Raw genomic sequence first — 25964 nt, 5'->3', positions numbered from 1 at the left:
GGGCACCAGGCGCTCATTGGCAGAATTCTGGTGTGAGTTGGCGGGCGCCGGGCACTCACCAGTGGAAGTCTGGCGCGAGTCGGTGGGCGCTTGGTGCTCAGAAGAAGATGGGCTCTTAGAACGCTTATAGTGCTCAGGACTGTCTTCAAAGAAATAACAAAGATGAGCAGGAGAATCAGGCTGGACTTGAAAGCTGCAGGAAGGTTGAGGGCTAGTCTCTCTCTACCTCTTGACAGCCAGGGGAGAAGAATCGCTAATATTCGCATGTCTCTTGAGTGGGCACGAAGAAGAAGAGTAGCGTTATGTCTTAAAAGTCGATGCACAGGAATGCCTTTCCAATGGCGTTCAGTCGAAGCCTGGGAGCATACGACAGGCTCGACAGAGGGGGCAACTGCCCGTGGGCAAACCCCGCCAGCCTCCCTTGGACCTCCGGTATGTCTTCTCCCTGGTGCGCGGGAGCGGGACAGTGACCTTCGTCCAGGAGCACTGGTGGGATGGACAGTCACCTCCTCAAAATTCACAGAACTATCACTTCTCACTGCACTGTCAACACTTACATTTTTTTCCATTAGAGATTTAATAGCTGACCCCATTTCCATAATGGTACTAGATAATACAGTAAATTTCTGATCAAACCTAGATTCGAGGCTGGCAATGGCACTAAGAGCGGAATCTTGGAAACCTGAAACAGGAGCAGATGGTAAAGTAGGAGTAGTTAGGACAGGGGAAGGAGGAGGAACTGGAGGAGTGATAGTTCTGTCATCCCCTACATCTACCAAAGTCATGGATTCTGCATTAGCCTTCCCTTATGGCTGCTTTCCTCTTCTTATCCCTTTCTAATTTCTCTACATGAGATTTCAATGTTTTCCATTTCCTATCCTCCCAATCCTGAGACTCTACGCAAGTGTTATCCTTACTACATTCTTGCCCCCTACATTTAGTGCATTTTGTATGAGAATCGTATGAAAGCTTAGTTAGCCTAGTTCTACAACCCTCAGAACAAAAGCGAATACTAGATGAACTGGAATCCAACATCGTTAACTAAATGAACTAAAGTTAACTCGAACAACAATTCAAACAATGGCAGCAAGCCACAAAGCAACAAATTCTGAGTACTTCGCCAAATTCATGCAAAACAAAGCCGAAAGGTGAAGCAGCAGCTATGTGAAAACTTCCGATGTTAACTGGAAGCCGGCAGAAAATGAACTGAGTTATCCACTGGTTTGTTTCCTCGAGTCCCGGATGGTGGCAGGACATTGTCACCTACACACTAACGATAAAAGCGCTACCGCGCGAATTTTGAATTTCTAAGTGCCATAGGTTAGGGAACCAATAGCTATGTAATTACTTGGTAAGTTACTTATATAAAAAGGTGAGCTTTGTCCAGAGGAGAGAACATGAGTGCCAACTTCTTGGTAGTGGTAACCCCTTTAGCAGTGAAAGAGCACACAATTCTCTCTTCTCAAGAATGCACAACAAAAAGAGGGAAGGAAGTTCAGTGGGGCTATCTCTCACACACTTATCAGGGCACGACAAAACGCCCAACCAATCCGCTGCAATATCTTCTGCCACAATCCTCAATCTTCCTGGCTAACGCACCAATGGTCCAGTCGAGAAAGCTGTAAATTTCTAAAACTTAAAAAATATTCCTGGTCAAGTGGTTGAGCTTAGGCGAAGGGAACACGGTCTTGGCCGAGGAAAAAGCAGATCTACAAGTTGTGTCGACTATGCCGGAAGAAGTCGCCCTGGGAAGAGGCAGAAACTCCTAGAGACGGAACTTCCCCAGTGGCGTAAAAGCGGTTCCTCTTAGAGGCTAGCCAGACTTCCACTTCTCGGAGCGCCTTCTTTGAAGAAGAGGAAAGAACCAAATTCGGGAGGGTGTGGTCCACCTGGAGTTTCATGAGGGAAGCTGAAGCAGGAGAAACTGGGGCAGCAGGAGCGAAAAAGTGCAGAAAATTATCAAAGAAGTATATAAGCATGGTGGCATAGGCAGGAGGAGGAGTAATCTTGTCCTGCTTCCTCCTCATCTGAGGAAACAAGAGATAATGTCATGTCTTTAGGCTTAAAGACTGTCACAGTTTTCTTCAAAAAACTCATTACTTCATTCAACTGACGCTGAATAGGAGAAAGCGAAGAGTCTTCCTGGGCCGGTGAGCACAACTTACGAGGCGGGGAGGTTGGTGATGAGCCAGAGTGCAATGGTGCCTGGTGACCAGGAGCTGGTGCTGAGTGGTCAGAAGTGTGAGGGTGGCGCATGGAAGCAAGCGTCGAACGTCCAGAAGACGGGAGCTTGGGAGCGAGACGAAGCATAGTTGAAGAAGATGGGTTCTTGTGCGAATCTTTCTGGCGCTTGGGAGCCATATAGGGGCAATCAAAATACGACATCGACTCTGGACTGTCCCAACCAGACAGCAGGGGACGTGCTGAAGAAGTAGAAGGTGGAACAGCAAAACTGCAAGAAGGCTCAGGGCTAAGACTGGCCTCCTTGGGTCTCTCGGTAGGCAGAGGGGAGCTGTCGGCACCGGCGGTATGCTTCTTGAGAGGGCGGGAAGCAACAAGGTAGCGCCCTTGATGCTCCTTTCCAGGACTGGGATCTTCTGAGTCCAATGTGCACTGATAGAGACACCTTTCCAGCGACACTCTGTTGCAGCCTGGGAATGTGCAACAGGCACGACGGAGGGGGCAACTACCTGTGGGCAAACCCCCACTGGCCTCCCTCATACCTCCGGTATGTCTTCTCCCCAGTGCTGGGGAGCGGGACAGGAACCTTCGTCTAGGAGCACCGGTGGGACAGGCAGCCACCTCCTCAACATACTCACTCTGCACGGCACTAACACTTTTCGCACTGCACTTTCCAACAAAGGTCTTACAGGAGGACCCCAACTCCAACAATGTGTTGGCCAAACACTCAAAACTTGGTCAAACCCAGATTCGAGACTGGCAGCACAGGAACCTGGAGCAGGATTACATGAAACACAGGTAAGAAGGCTAAGGATAGGGGAAGCAATAGGAATTAAAAGGAGAGGAAATAGCACTATCCTCTACAGTTTGTCACAAAAACAGGTTCCACGCTAGCCCTATTCTTGGCTCTAGCAGCCACCTTCCTTTTCCTGTCCTTGATCTAATTTGTCCAGATGGGACAGCAAAACTTTCCATTTTTTATCGTCCCAATCCTGATATTCAATGCAAGTGTTGTCCTTACAGTATTACAATCTTGCCCCCTACACTTAATGCACTTGGTAAGGGAATCATAACAAGATTTAGTAAGTCTAGTCCTATACCCACCAGAGCAAAATGAGGTTTTCCTAATACTGTAAAACCAATATTGTAATAATTACCTGAACACCTGCATTCACCCTTAATCCCACTAGCCTGAACAACTCTCAATTACCAGTCCACAACTGGGAATTTTAACAGCCAGCATTACCAACGCTGCAGGTAAAATCTTGCCACTTCAGCTACCATAACAAACGGTTGGCAACGCTGACACAGGTGTGAGCCAACACTCCCACTTTTGTAAATTGCTTTATTCAAGGTCAAAACTGATGTGGGGAAAGGAGGGTGGGAAACATTCAGGTGTTCAGGTAAGTATTACCATATTAGTTTTATTATGAAAACTTCATATTGCAATACACTCCCTGAACACCTGAGTTTGCCCGATTAACATTTAGAGGGGGAGGGATCAATTCTATTGTGCGCCTTTTGACAACCCCAGAGATGGTAGCTCACCAATCTGCTCTGCATAAAATATCCATTTAGTCATACACTCACCATATATCAATCAATATTTTCAGTGAAGAGTCATGTTGGAGAGTACTTTGATCGACAGTCAGGTCAGTACTCTTGGTCCGTCGACCTCCCATGTGGCTCTTCAGAACCTCATGTATGGAAAAGAATGAGGCAGAGTGCAGAGCCACTGGCCCTCCAGGAGAACCATCTAAGTTTGCAGCACATCCCCTTTTTACAACTGCAGAGATGGCAGCTCACCGATCTGGTCTGCATAAGATACCTATTTAGTTATACACTCACCTTATCAATCGATACCTTTTGGTGACGAGACATACTGGAGAGTACTTTGATCACCCGTCAGGTCCGTACTGTCTCGGTCCGTCAACCTCCCATGTGGTTCTTCAGAACCTCTCATGTATGGAGGAGTACAATGAACCTCCCATGTGGCTATTCAGAGCCTCTCATGTATGGAGGGGAATGAAGCAGTGTGCCGAGCCACTGATCCTCCGGATAAGGCCCGACGATCGACGAGCAAAGAAGTATCTCTGTGCCGACGAATTAGCCTAGCCTACTAGAGCACCCCCTCGGACTCTTGTAGGGAAACTAGCCTACTAGAGCACCCCCTCGGACTCTTGTAGGGTAACTATCAAAGGCTAAGATACTTAGAATGCACTAACCCTAAGTTCATGTGATTATACTATCACTGTTACCTAAGAATTCTAAAGACTAAAAGGAATTCCTCTATCTGGTTAACTTAAGAGAATAACCCTCACTCTCCACAATACCACCTCAGCTAAATGAACACATCCTAGATAGTAGACTTCACCGCTACACGCTACAAGGTGAATCGAACATCTCTTAAGTAAAGGAAGTAAACACTGAGATGGACTTTCAAGTAGCTGCCTCCAGAATAGAAGGCACTGAATAATTCCTTAGAAAGGAAGATGAAGTGGACATACTCCGAATACTGTGTGGTCCGGGAAATACAGAACTGACAACGATGAAGAACAACCCTGAGAAGCCTGTGAAATCACCTTCCTCCGAAAGTAACTAATCGCATTCTTTGACAGTGGACGGGAAGGATTCCGTGGAGAGACAAGAAGTGTATGCGGAAGCGGACGGAGTTTTTCAACCTTTGATAAATGGACTTTAATGCTTGCACCGGACATAAAGACAGGTCCGCTGGGTCGCCAGTAACGAACACTTGCAGATAAAGCACTTTAAACGAATGAGGCAGAGTTTTAACTTCCGACTCTTTCTTTGCCACAAATTCCGGAAGACAGACAAATACGTATCATTTCTCGCATAGGAACCCAACCTAGAAACTGCCTGAAGCTCGCCCAACCCTCTAGCTGAAGCTAAAGCCGTAAGAAAAAGCAACTTCTTAGTCAGTGTCTTAACGTTATAGCTTCAATGGGTTCAAAGGCAGGGGAATGCAAGAAAAATATTGAAGTACTTCTGACAAGTCCCACGGAGGGGCCCAAGTCGGCAAGACAGAATGTTCAATGTTAAAAGAACCTAATAAATCATCGATTATCTTACTACTAGAGATTTCAGGAAGGTTGGAAACTAATTGTACCGCTAATCGTTGAGCGGTAGTCAGCAATAGCCGAATATGAAAGACCCTTGACTTTCCGAAGGAATAAAAGAAAATCAGCTATTTTGGCTATGGAAGGTCTAGAGATGGAATGACCTTCCTTACGACACTAACTTCTATACCTTGTCCAGCTGAACCTGGTAAGGTTTATGAGTTGACTTTCTCAAGCTAAAAGAAAGCTGTCTAGACACAGCTTTAGGGAGTTCAGACTGTCTAGCGGCTCTCTCTACAGTTGGCCTGTAACTAGGTAGAGCAGGCAAGGGTTTGGATAATAATGGTGAGAATGCGGTCGTCTGAGAATTAGTTTCGTATGGGTAGGGACATCGGAACTTCCGAAAGCTCTAGGAGTTCCGGAAACCAAGCGTGTTATGGAGAGCAGGGAGCTATTAAGAGTCATAGAAGTCTTGACACTCTCCGCGCTTTCTTATTACCTGATGAATGAGACCGGATGGAGGAAAGGCATACATCTGCATGTGATTCCAATTTGTAATGTCACATCGGTGCCTATAGACATGGGGACCACCATTGGTGAGAAATAAACCGGAAGACGATGGTTTAATCACGCTGTGAATAAGTCCACACTTGCTGGCCACTTCCGGAGAACCTGACATATTACTTCCAGAGCCAAAGTCCCCTCTCCCCCCCAATACCTAACGGGAGCAACTTAGCGAAACAGCCAGTACATTGAGACTCCCCGATATAAATTGGGGAAGAAGAGACACTTTTCAAGCTTTACACCCTCTCAGGAGACTCTGTGCTATAGTATTGAGTTCTGTTGAGCTTGTTCCTCCCCCCCCCCCGGAGTTCTTCAGATACAACACGGCAATTACGCTGTCACTAAACATAGCCACTACTCTGTTGTGCACTAGGACTGAAAAACAGCTGAGGGCTTCCTTTACAGCCTTGATTTCCCAAAGATTTATTGACTCCTCTCATTCCTGAACCCACCCCAGAGGCCTGAGTTTCCTCCAAGATTGTTCCCCAACCTTGATCTGAGGCATCTGTATACAGACGAACGTCGGGAAGAAGTGAGTCAATAGACCTTCCCGGTGTCAGATGCACTTCTTCTGACCACCACAGACGATCCAACAGGCAAGAATTGCTCCCGAATATAACTGCGTTCTTGTTGCCAAAGTCCCAGCAATTCCTGAGACATACCTGAGGAGAGCACATCCGGAGATGAGACCCTGGAATTAAAAGAGAGAGAGAGACATTCTCCCTAAGAGGCTTCTCCAAGCTGGTACTGGCCATTCCCTGCTGGACAGGAACCCTTCTACCTGCTGAAGGACCGACTGGATCCTCTCCAGGGTTGGCAAAACCCTCAAAAGGAGAGAGAGAATCCTCCTACCTGAATAGGTTAAAAATTCCACACGAGTTCCCTCGCTCTTACTAGCCCCTCTAGAGAGGAGGCAAGGATCAACCAATCGTCTAGATACCTCAACACACTGTACCCTCGACGATGCATAATTGCCGACACCAGAGACACGAGTTAGAAGCAACCACGTTCGTCATACTGGCTACATCATCATCCTTGAACAAGAATTAGCTAAGGCTAAGGTGTTCTAAGCAATCCCTCTTACGAACATCCGGATACTGAGGGGGAAGATGACCAAGATAGAAATTTCAACTTTTCTGCTCCAAACGTCGATGGAAGAGACGAATAGCCAAAGCAGGAGGCCTGGTGAGCCAGACCACTCAAGATAAATTTATTAGGCTGCAAACAACCATGGATCCAAAGGGACATAGCTGTCACTCTTTTAGAACCCCATTACAGCAAACCTGACAGCATCCAGAGAGTTCGCGCGAGAGCCTCAGTCTGATTGCGCAACACAGCCTCCATGCACCTGCTTCCCTAAGAGAAGTCCCTACGAGCTGAGACAATGCCGGAGACTTAGACAGGATTGCCTCAATCGATTCATTGAATGGCAACCTGACACCTGCCAAGGGTTACTCGAACTGTGTAAATAGTCTTACACGGAGAGAAGAGTCCTGTCCATTAGAAGCCACTACCGACGCTAATCCACCATCCGCCTCCTCCAAAGCCTATCTAACCCAATCGAACCAAACCAGCCAACAAAAAAAAGGGGCAGGAGCTGGCTTAGTGGCATAAAATAAAAAAAAAAAAAAAAAAAAAAAAAAAAAAAACTGAATTGACTAAATCAGGAGGTCCGGAGCTCTTGCTTGAGGGTACGAAGAAGTAACATACTCAAGCATGTGTCCGTAATCGTTACTGCTGGCAAGAGGACCTTCTAAGTCTGTCAGAATCTCCTGCACCTCCGGATAAGAATCCTGCTCCGCAATGTCCGAACGGTCTAAGACTGACGGAGGAGGAGGCACTGAACGAAGCCCAGACAACAATGAAGAGTCCGCAAGCGGACCACCCTAACCAGAATGCTGAGCACCCACACCTAATCGGGTACCCAGAGCTGAATCCGCATAGTTGAACCCGCCGGGAAGAAGAGAAGGCTGAACCGAGAAAAACCCGGAGACAATTCCCCATTATTACCAAGGGGAAGACAAGTGAGAGTAGCCAAACCCACATTGCTAAACCCTGGGGGAGGATGCACAAACAAAACCGCTTGCGGAGGGACGGAAGAAGATGAAGGAGGAGGGAAAATGAAAGAGGTAGAAGCTACCCTCGCAGTTACCTAAGTGGAAAATGCAGGCGATGAAAGCAGCGGACCGCTCAAGAAGGTACCGCAAGCCCTGCCAAAACAGCGGAGCGCAAACCCGAACTGGAAGCGACAGGCAAACCCTGTGAAATACCTGATACTACCAGAACAGCCGCTTGAAGTGGAAGCAAGGGGTTGCGCATACCTGAAGGGATGGGACATGAGACGCCTGAGGCCAAATTCTGCCGAAACTGCGTTTTCACCTGTCCAGAAGCTCCTCCTACCGGAGAAGACTGTACTGAGGAAGGAAAGGCGGGAGGCAGAGGAGTAGCAGATACATAAAAAAAGTTACCTGAGAGGAGGAAAGCCAAAGTTGAAGGAGGGGGGAAAATGGAAGATGTGGAAGAGGCAGGAAAGACCGGAGCAGAAGAAGAAGAGGCCGAAGAGTAGACTGAAAAAGGAGCAACAAAGAATGTGGGAGCAGGAGATGAAGCGACAGATAGCTCAGAAGAAAACTTAGAACGAAAGGACAGAAGGTACACCAAATCCTGTCCCCCCGTACTAAATCCTGAAACACATCCGACATGAATTCTGGACACTGTGTCACATACTCTCTAATGTTAGAGAAACCATTCGAAAAATAACCTCTTACCATAGGTCCATACCCGTCGAAAGACCCAGCAAATCCGGCTTATATTCCGCCACATCCAATTGCAGGTCCCCCAAACTACTTTTAGAAGCCGAAAGGATACACCAGAATCTGCCTTACTAGATGGAGGAGAAAACACAGAGAAGGGGGAAACTACAGTAGGAGATTCAGAAACCGTCAGAAGTGAGTTAGGAGCAAAAGCAGAAGGATTCTGCATCACCAGAACTGAAACACTGACTTGAAACTGAGCCAGACCGAAAAGGAGCAATGAAGGCGAAACTCTTGAACCCAAAACCAGAACCTGTCCAAGAGAATGACTCTGCACCTTTAATACCTTCTCCTCACTACCTAACCCAGACCTATCCTCCTTTATCACACCTAGATCTTGATCCTGACTAACATTATCAACATTAAATTTATCAATACTACAAGGTGGTGGGGGGACCTTCACTGCCTGCTCCGTGCCGAGGGGGCCGGCAGACCCTACCCACTCGGAGGCTTGCAGTTCTGCCATTATCCTCAGCACCAGTTAGGGCTGGTTCTGGAACAGGCAGGGAAACTGAAAAGGAAGAAGGATTAGACATCCTAACATTAGCTATTAAATTTTCCATACCACTTGCAATCCTATCCTCTATCTGCTTGACTACTTCTGAACTCGCTAAATCCATCAACTGATCTGTAGCAGAAACCTGAGACACTTGAGGCAACGAGAATTTGACCGACGTTTGCTGCCCTTACTAGCCAAAGACTTGTGATGACGAATGTACTCCTCCATCTCTTGTGCCATCCAATCAGAACATTCATCGCAATGCGTCTGCACATCACACTTAACCTTCCTACATACCTGACAGAATGTCTATCCTGTCTCAAGGTACTCATCCGTCTCTGGCAGGAAGAAGCAATGAGCTCCAGCATCCACAGTTGTAGGGGAAGTCGAGGTCAACGTCGAAGCCGAAGGCGCAATAGCATAAGGTGAAAGCGTCCATGATGACCAATCGAGACCGGGAACCAGCGAGTCCAATTCTAAAAACGTTCCACATCCAAAATATCCATAAAATCCAGGAGAAAAAACTGGTAAATACAATCTAGGTCTTCACCAGAAGTCCAAAATACAAAGAGAAGTCGGACAATAGGATTAAAACCTCGCACTGCAGAAGGAAACAACCTTCCAGCACGCGCGAACAAAAAGCAATTGACAAAAGTGGGAGCGTCGGCGCACACCTGTGTCAGCGTTGCCAACTGTTTGTTATGGTAGCTCAAGTGACAAGATTTTACCTGCAGTGTTGGTAACACTGGCTGTTAAATTCCCAATTGTGGGATTGGTAATTGAGAATTGTTCGGGCAAGTGGGATTAAGGGCAAATTCAGGTGTTCAGGGAGTGTATTACAATACTCAATTTTAAACATTCCTTGAATTTCGAAAATTGGTGTGCCCCTTAAGCTGGAGCTGGAGGAGGGGAAGCTCCTGGCCATGTCACCATCTGATCTGCAAACCTGACTACTGACCGGATCCAAAATACTAGGGGATAAAGATTAGAATGAAGCTCCAACCCCTCTCTACATACCTTGGCTGACATATGGACAAGAGATGAGGCAGTCCCTGTGTCCCAGAAGGAATAAGAAGACTTCTGGGTCATGAGCATGCTCAGAGACCCAGTGTCAAACTTACCTAAAGCAAATGTCCTAACATTAGGTGACCAAACGCCACTACTGACCCTCGGAGACAAAAGGCACTCATTCAAAATCCAGGAAGAGGAAATTCTCAAAGTGAGAGGGAAGAAGACTATACATGCTTCTCGTCATTTTACTCTGTTCACAATTACAGCAGACAACATGGCTTAGCCTGGGGGCACTCAAACTTATCACCCTTGTCTCATGCTGCAAGGGTATAAAAACCATCACAGGTGACTCAACTCTATTGAGCTCCTAAGTGAAAGTATTAGCAGCAAAAATAGGGGACCTCTTAGTCATAGTTAAGCAGTCCAGGAACTCATGAATAAGAGAGGCTGCCTCAGATACTGAGGGATGGCCATGTCTGAAAGGACACACTTAAATGGAGCAGCCACTAAAATGGGGTTAGTGGTTACAGTCCAAAATAATGTGCTATGGTTTCACCAGGGGAGAGTTATTCTCCCTCACAGCCCCCTACACTGGCAGTTTTACAGCCTTCTTCACTTCTTCCTGAACCTCATCCACTGCAAAGCAGCCCAGCCGGCACACTCCTTACTGGAAGTCTGGGCTGCAGGACCTATCTTTGCAGAATGAACAAAACTAGTGGGGATCCACCGATACAGAAGACAAAGTGCCCACGCATATACTCATGTCCTTCACTATTCAAATAATCACATTCTTTTTTTATTTCTGAGATAAAAACCAATGCTAGCAGTGGGCAGCACATACATCTACCCTTCAAGAATGACCCCCAAAAAAAGTGCTGACTCACAGAAGTTGAGTGAGGGGCTCCCCAACGTCACTTGCTTACCACCAATTAACCACATTGTTATCAGGCCACAACAGCCCTTTTCAGCTCTCACTGTGGAATACTCATACATAAAAAAGGTTCAGGTCTGCATTTTTGTAGGAACAACTTTATATCCTTAGATTCACTTTCAATCATTCAGTACCTTCCTTTTCACAGAGCCCAACACACAAATTATTTTTAATGTATTTAGCATGAAGAGACTGTTTTCTAAGGTAATCAATTCAGTACAACTGACAACTACTGCTGTGCTCCCTCCTCTGGTTTGGAAACTACCATTTCATGAACAAAATGGGAGATGTTCCGTGCCAGTCCCTTGGTGAGGAACACAAAAACATAAACAAAAAATGGCAAATAGCAGAAACATAAACAAAAGGCAGTAAATATTCCAGTTGGTAACTGGCAGGAACCAGGCCACAGTGGTAGTCTTCAGTTTTACAAGATTTCTATTTCCTGGGCATATAGGCTATTATAAAATTATGAAAGTGATGACCTAACTATCTCTCTTCAGTCCCTAGACATGATTCCATAGGTCAGGTTCAGAAAGAAAGTTAATGTCAGTCACAAAATTTTTAGGAAAAGTTACAGGTGTCCAGTGGGACAAAGCCCCCAAGTCTGGTGAGATGCACTGATTGATTTGTGGATATTAAAACTGGCATCACAATGGTGAGATGCAATATCCTAAACTGGGCCACGTTAGGATGCATCCCTGTATATTTGTCCTTTTAGTTTTCTGAAAGGAAAACTATTGTCCCAGCAGTTCATTCATCATTACAAAAGACCACTGAGAGATAGATCTATTTTCATTGGCCTTGATTATATGATGTACATAAAACTTGATTGTGCTGAAGACACTTTGGTGCATTTTTCACTTGTTTAAAGTAAAGGCAGCTCTTGAAATCAGGCAAATCTCTTCAAAAACCAGCAACTGAAGGCAATTTGTCATATTCTTATAATTTATATAAGAGAATCACTTATATTTCATAAAAATTATCAACATTGCAAGAAGAAATAATAAGATTATAATGAACACGAGTCCTGGTAAATTAGGGCTATGCTAGTCATAGCAACACATTGGAATGAGCCTAAATCTGACTCAATGTCCCTTGCATAATACCGAGTGAAATGTAAACAAACAATAGCTAACCTACCAATAAGGAATTTCTGACAAGACACAAAAAAACTACTAGCTTAAGCCAGAAAAGAAGTAATTATGGTAAAACTGTAGTAGTCTATCACAGCCTGGTCCCCACCAGAATTTGATTACTACCTTTGCTTATGTTCATATTAATATTTACATTTTTTTTTACATCTTTACACTGACCCCCAAAGGCCTGGTAATAAACACGGCACCCATTTTGCAGCAAACTGATAGTTACCAAACCAGAGGGGCACGGTAATAGCCTTCAGGGTAAAACTGACAACTGGTAAAACTATAGGGTAACTCCACACAGACTATCACCTTGGAAATTGATTTTTCTTATACTTTTAGTGTTGTTGATGAAGGAGGTGGTGTTGTCATTGTCGGTCAATTATTATTAACCCTATCTCTATCCAACATGGTTGGGGGGGCAGGGTTTTGGGTGGGGGAAATTGTTGGGAGAAAAACAGGACTTCCATGTTGTTGTTAAGGAATGGTTCTGTGCATGCACAAGTCATTAGGGAGTCATATGTTCACGAAGGGATTGGCTAAAGGAACCTATTATAAAAGGAACTATACTAACCTAACCTAACCTAGCAGGCTGTGTTACTTATTAGGGAGACAGAGTCCCTAGGTGAAGGAAACTCCAATTTCTACCAAAAGCTCTTCTACAACACTGCACATGCACAATAGCATTCCAGGATGGCCAGCATACAAAAACATATCAGCTCTAATGTTAATTACAGTTGACCGACAATAAATAACGATAAATTACTGATAAGCAACCAAAATACTAGCCTATGGGAAAAGTTAATGGTATTTCTAGTCAATTTCCAAGGCAATACCTGATGCAGAGCAACCCCACAGTTCTACAAAGACTACTATCAGGCCCCTCTGGTTCAGTAATTGGGCCTATCAGTTCACCTGCAAAATGGGAGCCATGTTTAATATCAGCCACTTGGGAAATAACATAAATGCATAAAAAAATTGTAAATATCATAAATACAAATAAAAGAGACCTAAACAAATAAGACTAAGCAAAGGATGCTAAGTATTTAAGTCCACCAACTGGTGGGAACCAATCTGCAATAATCAGTTTTTTAGGCAAAACTGGAGACTTATGCAGCAGCCTGTTTCCCACCAGTTGCTGATCAGAATATTTCCTGCCTTTAGGCTGGTTTATGCTTATGTCTATGTTACTAACCAATTTTTGCTTGTTTTTTACATTCATCCTCAAAGGTCTGGTACTAACACAGCGCCCATCTTGCAAGTAAACAGGTAGTTAACAAAGAAATGTGCAGAGGTAGTTTTCAGTTTTACCATTTTTTTAATGAACGAGGTCAGCCATGGGGTCAACCCTTTACCTGGCATCCTTATCCTGCTACGTTTGCTCGATTCCAGGCTATGGACGACAGGTTACGATCTTAAACTATTTTGCCCCAGGATAATCCTATCCCCTACGTAAGGTAGGCTAGCTTATGCCCCCCCCCCCTTATCTAAAAATTAGTCTGGGGTATAATGCCCCACCACACTCTACCCTATGGCATGACTGGATCACACTGGACACCAGCACCAAGGCCCTCCTCAACCCTCTTCGCTGCGACCGATCAAACGACCGCTGTGGAAGAGGTCAGCCACCGAAGGAGGAGGAGGAGGAGGAGGAACCTCCCGCTTATTAACCTCGACTGAAGTGAGGTGGTCCTTTGTGAGGGGTCGAGAGATTCGGCAACTGCCTCGGAACAACGCTCCTACTACGCCTGCCACTAAGCCTCCTGGCATTGCCGTAACCCTTTCAAAAACACGAGACACACTCTCACTCTTTTCTCCCTTTCCCCCGACACGACCATGCCACGCGACGGACGCCCGACAGGAGGACAAAAATGATCAATCCGACGGAGGCAACCTGACATAGATGGAGGGAGCGACGATGATAAACATGCCCGTCGAGGGAGGTATTTCCCGCCGAGTCCTCCGTAATCTGTGGCGATTGGGGCACCCCTCCTTTCCCGGGTCTACCTACCATCTTGGGATGCCATCACTGGGATGAGAGAGACAACCTAAGAGCATCAATTGAGGGGTTTTTGAACGACTTTCTCGTACTCTCAATCAGAACCGCATCGATCAAGCCAAACAATACAAATACAACTGCGCACGCGCGAGCATTCTGGGCTCGAATTTTCACGGCGACTTTTAAATGGTTTAAAATTTTTCGATCTTTCTGTCAGCAGGTTCAAATGTATTCTGACCACGTTTGATAGGATATTTATTATCTAACTCAAAACTAAACATGACTGACAGTTTATTATTCACTTTTAATTTAAATATAAATCATGCGCCCACGAATTATTGGAATCAAATCAAATCGGCATGAAGTCGTTATGTGCTTGAAATTCAGCTATAGAAAGTATAGAATCTGTCATTCCTCGTGGCAAGAATAACATAAATAAATGCTAATGAAGTCACATTATAAAATGAAACGTCATAACACCTGTGTGGGATAAATCAGGGAAAATCCTAGTTCATTTTGTAAACAACGCACTCACAAGGAATGTTGTTATTCCGTCTCTACAGTACGGCATGTTTTTTTCCTATAAAATCGCTACACGCAGGTAATTGCAACAGCATTTTAATTGTCTTAAACTAGACGCTTACTTTTTAAAGCCTAAATTAATGGTAAGTCGTATTTCTGAACCATGTTATGTCATCGATCCAACAGTGATAAAGGAAAGATCCATATAATTGATGAAATTAGGTATGGCAACATTCGACAAAAACTATCACATTCCATTCTACAGGACATTTCCTATGGGAAATATTATAAGGTTATAGGGGCCTCATACCAGCTTAAACTCTTACTCGACAGGTGGTACTTATGATGAAGGCAGTACTAAAGAGGAAATTAATTAAACTCATACAGTTCATCTACAGAAAATTCTCAAACAACAGAGTCAGCACAATAAGTGAATGAAGTTGATTGTATAAACTTTTTTTATATTGACTCAGCTATGTCTGACTGGATATGTTTACTCCTTGATCATAATATTTCCATGTTGATGATCTTCGATGCCGTTTACATGCGCCTTCAATAACGGGATATTATCAATCCAGCCATCGTTGAACTCCGGTGAGCTTTTCAATTCCACCTTCGATTAACCTTCAATAAGCTATAATTATATCACACAGGGCAAAGGAACGTTAATCTTATCATACATTGACATATTTGACACACACACACACACACACACACACATATATATATATATATATATATATATATATATATATATATATATGTAAAATATATATATATATATATATATATATATATATATATATATATATATATATATATACACACACACAATGTTTCCGTGAGCATCGTTGCTCGTGGTGTGCATGCAACCTGGTGGCCTCACCGTCAGAATGGTTGTTATTGTGCTTATCCCAAACTGCTGGCCATCACAAATTTCTGTTGAACTTGCGCGTATGACAATGGTTAGTCCATTGAGTTACGCAGGCTTCCGTACATTGTACTGTATGTAATGCTGCACCTGTGGTGGGATGAGACCTGTCCAATAAGATAACCTTTCTCTAGGTACAATTCACTTCGTAGTAGGGCCTTTCAAGTACATGCTTGGGCAAGCTCTATGGAGGCGGGTCGTCGTTCAGTTGGAACATCCTCCTTCACCAGTCAAATATATCAGGAAAGCTAAGGACTGGGGCCACTTTAGCTTTGAATTTGGATTCGTCTTCTGTCTGTGCAACACTTTCACCACTGCCTTTTTGTTTTTCAGGGGAGGTGACCGCTTATCCTTTAACTAAGTAGCATTCCATGAAGGTGGTAGTGTACAGTAGTTCCACACTTGCACAGGAGGCTTACAAGCAGTTAAGTGGAAGTTGTTCAATAAGCTTGTTCTTTTCAGTTTGGAATCACGCAAAATACTCCCTTCGAAATGCACCACTGACTACGAGGGTGAAAATTGAACTTGTTTTTGACATCAAGGGATTCAACATAGACCGTCAATATCATGGAGTGTAATCTCGGGCGGCCATATTGAAAGTCTCGGTCCAGCATTTAGTACTATATTGTAAAGATGAGGCACTAAGGCAGTTTTCCTTTTTTCTTCTCTGTTTAATTTTCGAAAGAATACGTTATCTTTTACAGGTAAACTAACCATCACTGTAAAATATATTTAGAAATATTTCTATTTTGGGGTCTATTGTAGTCGAAGTTAATAATTCTACATTCTGTATAATCTCAAATATTTGAAAGCCAAATTCAACCTGGTTAGAAAAACTCATTCCCTTTTTAAGCAGTCAGTATTATTTATACACCAAAATAACTATACATAAAAATAACAAAACGAAAATTTTGACTTATATGAAGTACAGAATTTTACATAAAAGAATCATATACTTTATTCTGCACATATCTGAATTAATTTTTAGCTGTGAACGATTTTGAAAATATAGAGTGCAGCGAATTTATATATATATATATATATATATATATATATATATATATATATATATATATATATATATATATATATATATATCAGTCATTTCTTTGGAACGATACCGAGAAAGAATTGTTAAATATGAAATGCCCTAAAGTAATTTTGACTTATTAGGTATAATGAACAATAAAAAATACATTCAGAATCCGTAGCCACGGGTCCTAGCGATTTCACGGTCAAGATTCTGTTCCTTGCTGTTACCATTCTTAATTAAAGGCTACTTTTTCGTTGCCGTGACGTTTCAATAACTTTTATCATAGAGAAATTATTTGTATATATTCGAAAAAAGTTGTGCTTAGAGAAAGGTTTAAATGACAGGTAGCACCTTACCAAATGGCTAATTTGAGGCCATAGGCCTAGCCTATTGGCCACCAAATTTCATTTTCTTGCTATCACCAGTAGAGGAGCTTTTTCAATAACGGACAAGCTCGCTTTTAATTAATATGACGTGGCATGCATAAGATGAATGAAGTTGCGATTTTGAAACTGAAGTTGCCATTGCACTTATGCACCACAATATACTATGCTAAAAGTTTAACATGTTGTCACAGAAAGAATATGCAACAAATAAAAAAAGACAGTTATTTTAACTTAGATCATTCCAAGTGAACAATGGGTGTTGTTTTCTATGTTATGTTTACGTAGTCCCGAGACGCTCTCCCCAAGTAGGAAGTTTTGGAATTTCGTTGAGAAAATGTGATACGCATTTCGTTAAAGAACTCTTAAAACTGCCTTTGACGTCTAAAAATGGAAACAAAATGATGGCATAGACAGTATCTAAATACTGCTGACAATTCTTAATAGCTGACAAAATACAGCGGGTATCCATGCTTTAAAAACGACATCGGTTGACACATCTACTGTTATACCTCTAGGCCTATGTACTACTAAGCATTTTTAACAATCATCGAGATCGTTCTTACTTCATACCATGTGGCACGTACAATGTGAATGATAGTCTGATATCAAAATTAAATTGAAACCACATCTATGAGCCACGATAATACGCTAAATATATGAAACATGTCAAAGACAGAAAGTGGATCTACTGAAGACCTTCGAGAAACAACATAGGCTAAACCTGAATAGCAAAAAATTAAGGATAAATAAATTCTATTTGGGTTCGTTTACCCGTGAAATGCTACATTGTTCTCTCTTGAAGAATGTTTTATCACATGTTGCCAATTACAAGCCTTGGATCGTACCATTATTGCGATCAGGATAGATGAAAGAAATCACAAAATGGCTGCAAGGCTCAGTAGTGCCGCACTGGTGGAAAACCACTGAATTACGTAGTACTGGTATAAAGATAACACCCCCAGATACCATTTACCCTCTGTGCCTAGTATACAGATAACACCTCCAGGTATCATTTACCCTCTATGGCTGGTATACAGATAACACCTCCAGATATCATTTACCCTCTATGGCTGGTATACAGATAACACCTCCATATATCATTTACCCTCTATGGCTGGTATACAGATAACACCTCCAGATATCATTTACCCTCTATGGCTGGTATACAGATAACACCTCCAGATATCATTTACCCCTCTATGGCTGGTATATGGCAGATAACACCTCCAGATATCATTTACCCTCTATGGCTGGTATACAGATAACACCTCCAGATATCATTTACCCTCATTTACCCTCTGGCTGGTACACAGATAACACCTCCAGATATCATTTACCCTCTATGGCTGGTACACAGATAACACCTTCAGATATCATATACCCTCTATGGCTGGTATACAGATAACACCTCCAGATATCATTTACCCTCTATGGCTGGTATACAGATAACACCTCCAGATATCATTTACCCTCTATGGCTGGTATACAGATAACACCTCCAGATATCATTTACCCTCTATGGCTGGTATACAGATAACACCTCCAGATATCATTTACCCTCTATGGCTGGTACACAGATAACACCTCCAGATATCATTTACCCTCTATGGCTGGTATACAGATAACACCTCCAGATATCATTTACCCTCTGTGTCTAGTATACAGATAACACCTCCAGGTATCATTTACCCTCTATGGCTGGTATACAGATAACACCTCCAGATATCATTTACCCTCTATGGCTGGTATACAGATAACACCTCCAGGTATCATTTACCCTCTATGGCTGGTATACAGATAACACCTCCATATATCATTTACCCTCTGTGCCTAGTATACAGATAACACCTCCAGGTATCATTTACCCTCTATGGCTGGTATACAGATAACACCTCCATATATCATTTACCCTCTGTGTCTAGTATACAGATAACACCTCCAGGTATCATTTACCCTCTATGGCTGGTATACAGATAACACCTCCAGATATCATATACCCTCTATGGCTGGTATACAGATAACACCTCCAGATATCATTTACCCTCTATGGCTGGTATACAGATAACACCTCCAGATATCATTTACCCTCTATGGCTGGTACACAGATAACACCTCTAGATATCATTTACCCTCTATGGCTGGTATACAGATAACACCTCCATATATCATTTACCCTCTGTGCCTAGTATACAGATAACACCTCCAGGTATCATTTACCCTCTATGGCTGGTATACAGATAACACCTCCAGATATCATTTACCCTCTATGGCTGGTATACAGATAACACCTCCAGGTATCATTTACCCTCTATGGCTGGTATACAGATAACACCTCCAGATATCATTTACCCTCTATGGCTGGTATACAGATAACACCTCCAGATATCATTTACCCTCTATGGCTGATATACAGATAACACCTACAGATATCATTTACTCTCTTTGGCTGGTATACAGATAACACCTCCAGATATCATTTACCCTCTATGGCTGGTATACAGATAACACCTCCAGATATCATTTACCCTCTATGGCTGGTATACAGATAACACCTCCATATATCATTTACCCTCTATGGCTGGTATACAGATAACACCTCCATATATCATTTACCCTCTATGGCTGGTATACAGATAACACCTCCAGATATCATTTACCCTCTATGGCTGGTATACAGATAACACCTACAGATATCATTTACCCTCTATGGCTGGTATACAGATAACACCTCCATATATCATCAGATAACACCTCCAGCCTCTGCCTAGTATACAGATAACACCTCCAGGTATCATTTACCCTCTATGGCTGGTATACAGATAACACCTCCAGATATCATTTACCCTCTATGGCTGGTATACAGATAACACCTCCATATATCATTTACCCTCTATGGCTGGTATACAGATAACACCTCCATATATCATTTACCCTCTGTGCCTAGTATACAGATAACACCTCCAGGTATCATTTACCCTCTATGGCTGGTATACAGATAACACCTCCAGATATCATTTACCCTCTATGGCTGGTATACAGATAACACCTCCAGATATCATTTACCCTCTATGGCTGGTATACAGATAACACCTCCATATATCATTTACCCTCTATGGCTGGTACACAGATAACACCTCCAGGTATCATTTACCCTCTATGGCTGGTACACAGATAACACCTCCAGATATCATATACCCTCTATGGCTGGTATACAGATAACACCTCCAGATATCATTTACCCTTTATGGCTGGTATACAGATAACACCTCCAGATATCATTTACCCTCTATGGCTGGTATACAGATAACACCTACAGATATCATTTACCCTCTATGGCTGGTATACAGATAACACCTACAGATATCATTTACCCTCTATGGCTGGTATACAGATAACACCTCCATATATCATCTAGCCTCTGCCTAGTATACAGATAACACCTCCAGGTATCATTTACCCTCTATGGCTGGTATACAGATAACACCTCCAGATATCATTTACCCTCTATGGCTGGTATACAGATAACACCTCCATATATCATTTACCCTCTATGGCTGGTATACAGATAACACCTCCATATATCATTTACCCTCTGTGCCTAGTATACAGATAACACCTCCAGGTATCATTTACCCTCTATGGCTGGTATACAGATAACACCTCCAGATATCATTTACCCTCTATGGCTGGTATACAGATAACACCTCCAGGTATCATTTACCCTCTATGGCTGGTATACAGATAACACCTCCAGGTATCATTTACCCTCTATGGCTGGTATACAGATAACACCTACAGATATCATTTACCCTCTATGGCTGGTATACAGATAACACCTCCAGGTATCATTTACCCTCTATGGCTGGTATACAGATAACACCTCCAGATATCATTTACCCTCTATGGCTGGTATACAGATAACACCTCCAGGTATCAGATATCATTTACCCTCTATGGCTGGTATACAGATAACACCTACAGATATCATTTACCCTCTATGGCTGGTATACAGATAACACCTCCAGATATCATTTACCCTCTGGCTGGTATACAGATAACACCTCCATATCATTTATCATGGCTGGTATGATAACACCTCCATATATCATTTACCCTCTGTGCCTAGTATACAGATAACACCTCCAGGTATCATTTACCCTCTATGGCTGGTATACAGATAACACCTCCAGATATCATTTACCCTCTATGGCTGGTATACAGATAACACCTCCAGATATCATTTACCCTCTATGGCTGGTATACAGATAACACCTCCATATATCATTTACCCTCTGTGGCTAGTATACAGATAACACCTCCAGGTATCATTTACCCTCTTTGGCTGGTATACAGATAACACCTCCAGATATCATTTACCCTCTATGGCTGGTATACAGATAACACCTCCAGATATCATTTACCCTCTATGGCTGGTATACAGATAACACCTCCATATATCATTTACCCTCCAGATATCATCATTTACCCTCTATGGCTGGTACACAGATAACACCTCCAGATATCATTTACCCTCTATGGCTGGTACACAGATAACACCTCCAGATATCATTTACCCTCTATGGCTGGTATACAGATAACACCTCCAGATATCATTTACCCTCTATGGCTGGTATACAGATAACACCTCCAGATATCATTTACCCTCTATGGCTGGTATACAGATAACACCTCCAGATATCATTTTACCCTCTGGCTGGTGGCTGGTATACAGATAACACCTCCATATATCATTTACAGATAACACCTCCAGATATCATTTACCCTCTATGGCTGGTACACAGATAACACCTTCAGATATCATATACCCTCTATGGCTGGTATACAGATAACACCTCCAGATATCATTTACCCTCTATGGCTGGTATACAGATAACACCTCCAGGTATCATTTACCCTCTATGGCTGGTATACAGATAACACCTCCAGATATCATTTACCCTCTATGGCTGGTATACAGATAACACCTCCAGATATCATTTACCCTCTATGGCTGGTACACAGATAACACCTCCAGATATCATTTACCCTCTATGGCTGGTATACAGATAACACCTCCAGATATCATTTACCCTCTATGGCTGGTACAGATAACACCTCCAGATATCATTTACCCTCATGGCTGGTACACAGATAACACTCTCCAGATATCATTTACCCTCTATGGCTGGTATACAGATAACACCTCCAGATATCATTTACCCTCTATGGCTGGTATACAGATAACACCTCCAGATATCATTTACCCTCTATGGCTGGTATACAGATAACACCTCCAGATATCATTTACCCTCTATGGCTGGTATACAGATAACACCTCCAGATATCATTTACCCTCTATGGCTGGTATACAGATAACACCTCCAGATATCATTTACCCTCCATGGCTCCAGGTATACAGATAACACCTCCAGATATCATTTACCCTCTATGGCTGGTATACAGATAACACCTCCATATATCATTTACCCCTCTGTGCCTAGTATACAGATAACACCTCCAGATATCATTTACCCTCTATGGCTGGTATACAGATAACACCTCCATATATCATTTACCCTCTGTGCCTAGTATACAGATAACACCTCCAGATATCATTTACCCTCTATGGCTGGTATACAGATAACACCTCCAGATATCATTTACCCTCTATGGCTGGTATACAGATAACACCTCCAGATATCATTTACCCTCTATGGCTGGTATACAGATAACACCTCCATATATCATTTACCCTCTGTGCCTAGTATACAGATAACACCTCCAGGTATCATTTACCCTCTATGGCTGGTATACAGATAACACCTCCAGATATCATTTACCCTCCATGGCTGGTATACAGATAATACCTCCAGATATCATTTACCCTCTGTGCCTAGTATACAGATAACACCTCCAGGTATCATATTTTACCCTCTATGGCTGGTATATAAGAATCATTGCTTTGGAAGGCGACAGCTACAATAAGTAGCAAGCAATTTTCCCCCTTGTGTTACATGGAAGTAAGGTCTGAAATTGAAGAAAAAAAAAAAAAAAAAAATAATATATATATATATATATATATATATATATATATATATATATATATATATATATATATATATATATATATATATATATATATATATATATATATATATATATTCTCTCACATCAATAGACAAAAGGTGGCTGCTGGCAACAGCACATAACGGTTACGAACCGTGACGAACGAAACAAATATTTAAACATGTATGTATCCTGTTTATTCTCGTACGTAAGGCAGTCTCGTGAAGACGTACTTTCAGAGAAGAGCAATGATTGTGATCTATCTTTGTGTCTGTGATGACGAATCTCGCTTTGTTTGCACATTTATATTAATACAATACGCGTGAATACATGTATGAAGTGTGGAATAATTTGGCAATATAAGTGTTGCTACTGTAGATATAGGTGGCAGTCAAAATTTTCTCTTAATTATAATGTTTAAACTCATTATCATGAATACCTTTCTGCTTATAATTTTCAGCCATCCATCCTGTTAGGAAATACTACCAAAATTCAAAATTAAAATGGTTAACCTGTAAAATATTTGTTTCGTCTTTAGATTTCTTAAATCCACAGAAATTGCGTCTGAATGCAGAATAGAAATCATGCACTACAAACGCTACAGAATTTTATAGAGATTATATTTTGGTAAGTACAGATTTCTACAGATTTTTTCATGCACATCTACAGATTTTTGAGACTTTTATCTTATATCTTTTCTCTTTCTTACTGTTTCTTACATTTTTTAACTGAATTCCCCCCCTTTTTTTTTATCCACAATTTTAAACCTCTTTAGCTTTACTTTATTTCGGACCGACACACACCGTCATCTCACCTGGTCCGCTATCTTCTCTCGACGAGAGGGGGAGATTCAGTAAAAAAAATGTATGACACAGTAAGAAAGAGAAAAGATATAAGGTAAAATTATATCGTTAAAAAAAGCACTGCGCCTAACGCGAATAGTGTTGGTGTGGCCGCAACTGTGTTTGTGGAGTGATCGCTTAGGAACCGGAACGGAGCCTTTGCTGTGAATCATTCTCGCTTTTAAATTTAATTTCTTATACGATTTCTGTGTAGTTATCAAAATTAAATAGATAATAACTGAAGCTTCTTGAACAAAATATTAAGAATTAACGAATACGTCAATTTTAGATGAATTTAACATAGAAAAATCTTTTACGTAGAACCCAATTAAATTAACGTGGCTAGTGATCACCGTACTCAGCATGGATTCAACTCTTGCACCGATCCTAATTCTTCATATTTTTTTACACGCAACGTTTCTCAGAAGGAGAACGAACGCGTGATAATCCGTCTAAGGTTCTTGACGAAGTATACTTAATGGATTATTAAAGAGTAAACGTTCAACTATTTACTAATTGTTTCATGTACATTAATTATTGTTTTCATTTAAACCAGTGTCTTTTTGAGTGTATTATTCAATACGATTTGCCTACTGCATATCAGCCTACCACAGATCGAATAAACGATAACTCTCAATCATTGCTTTGTCTCGTAAGTAAATGAAAAGATTGGTTGTGGGACTGAAAGATATTTTAATGATTTCATGCGTGCAAATTACACGAGTAGGATCACATTCAGAAATAATATGGAACATTGTTGTCTATGAGTCATGAGGCTGTCTGGGGAAGGTGAAAAGAATGGCCACGCCACCATTGGAAGGTGGGCAATGCATGGTATCAATATTGCAGCTTTCTTTTCAAAATACATTGCATATTTACCTTCTTTTTTTTAACACATGAGTCTTCATAATAGCTTGGCGACTGGGCAATTTCAAGAGTATTTTGCCAAATAACCTATCGGGTGGAAGTTTGAAATTTCATTGGGATCCCACCATCCTGTGTATTGATGACATATATACGGCATAAAAGGCTGCTAGCCTCGACTCTTTTAAAATGTGAGGCATTGAAACATCTCTTAGAATGAATAATGGTTACAATAAACAAGGAATTTTGGCTGCTTGAAATGAAAATATGCCTAAAAGCAGGACAGTAAAATCAATTACCTGGTAATAGGCCTAGCTGTCATCTGCTTGCCAGTGCTTGAGTTCTAGTGGTTAACTTCTTAAAAGGTTATTTTTCCAGTTTACAGACGTACGTCTACATGGAATAAAGTTTAAATGATAAGGGAATCATGTATTCTGAGCGGTTTGTGGGCAGAGGTCTACGTGTACCCAAGACTATGCCAGTGACAAAAAAAGTAATTATCGAAAGCATAAAAATACGTACAATATTTGTTACATGGCATAGAAAAGGTAAATATACTGTACATATCGGCGGAAAGGCCGTTAAAGTTAAGAATATACCTTAGTTTTACCAGACCACTGAGCTGATTAACAGCTCTCCTAGAGAGGGTTGGCCCGAAGGATTATACTTATTTTACGTGGCTAAGAACCAGTTGGTTACTTAGCAACGGGACCTACAGCTTATTGTGGAATCCGAACCACATTATAGCGAGAAATGAATTTCTATCACCAGAAATAAATTCTTCTAACTCTCCATCAGCCGGCAAGGGAATCGAATTCCGGCCTAGCGAGTGCCAGTCCACAGCTCTACCGACTTACCCAAAGAAGAGCTAAAGCAATGATGCATAAGATGAGGTACATAAAGAACCTGAAATAAAGACAGGTAATATACATGACATGATTAATGTACATCTGAATGGATAAACAGAAGAAGGGAGAGGTGCGATTGGTCACCCTTACACTAGGGGTATCAAAGTTTATTTACGTTTCCCGAGTTGTTGTTTGGATATATCAGTAAGCTTGTGGATGCAGCCTCTTATTCACGCCTTCGCTACAATTTAATAGTAC

The 25964-nt window shown here is 42.0% G+C and overlaps 1 protein-coding gene across 1 annotated transcript in view; it reads right to left on the bottom strand.

The window, feature by feature from the left end:
- LOC136856045 (MBT domain-containing protein 1-like) overlaps positions 1-14366 on the bottom strand; it is a 74421-nt gene extending 60055 nt beyond the window's left edge. The window contains 1 exon segment of the mRNA XM_067133608.1: positions 14227-14366. Within this exon segment, the coding sequence (XP_066989709.1) occupies positions 14227-14242 (16 nt within the window). The 5' untranslated portion in view covers positions 14243-14366.
- Between the last annotated feature and the right edge of the window lie 11598 nt (positions 14367-25964).

The sequence above is a fragment of the Macrobrachium rosenbergii genome, chromosome 34 (assembly GCF_040412425.1).
Source record: "Macrobrachium rosenbergii isolate ZJJX-2024 chromosome 34, ASM4041242v1, whole genome shotgun sequence".
In the NCBI taxonomy this organism is placed as follows: domain Eukaryota; kingdom Metazoa; phylum Arthropoda; class Malacostraca; order Decapoda; family Palaemonidae; genus Macrobrachium; species Macrobrachium rosenbergii.
The sequence above is the reverse complement of the archived record's forward strand: the minus strand, read 5'-3'. Positions and strand labels throughout refer to the sequence as shown.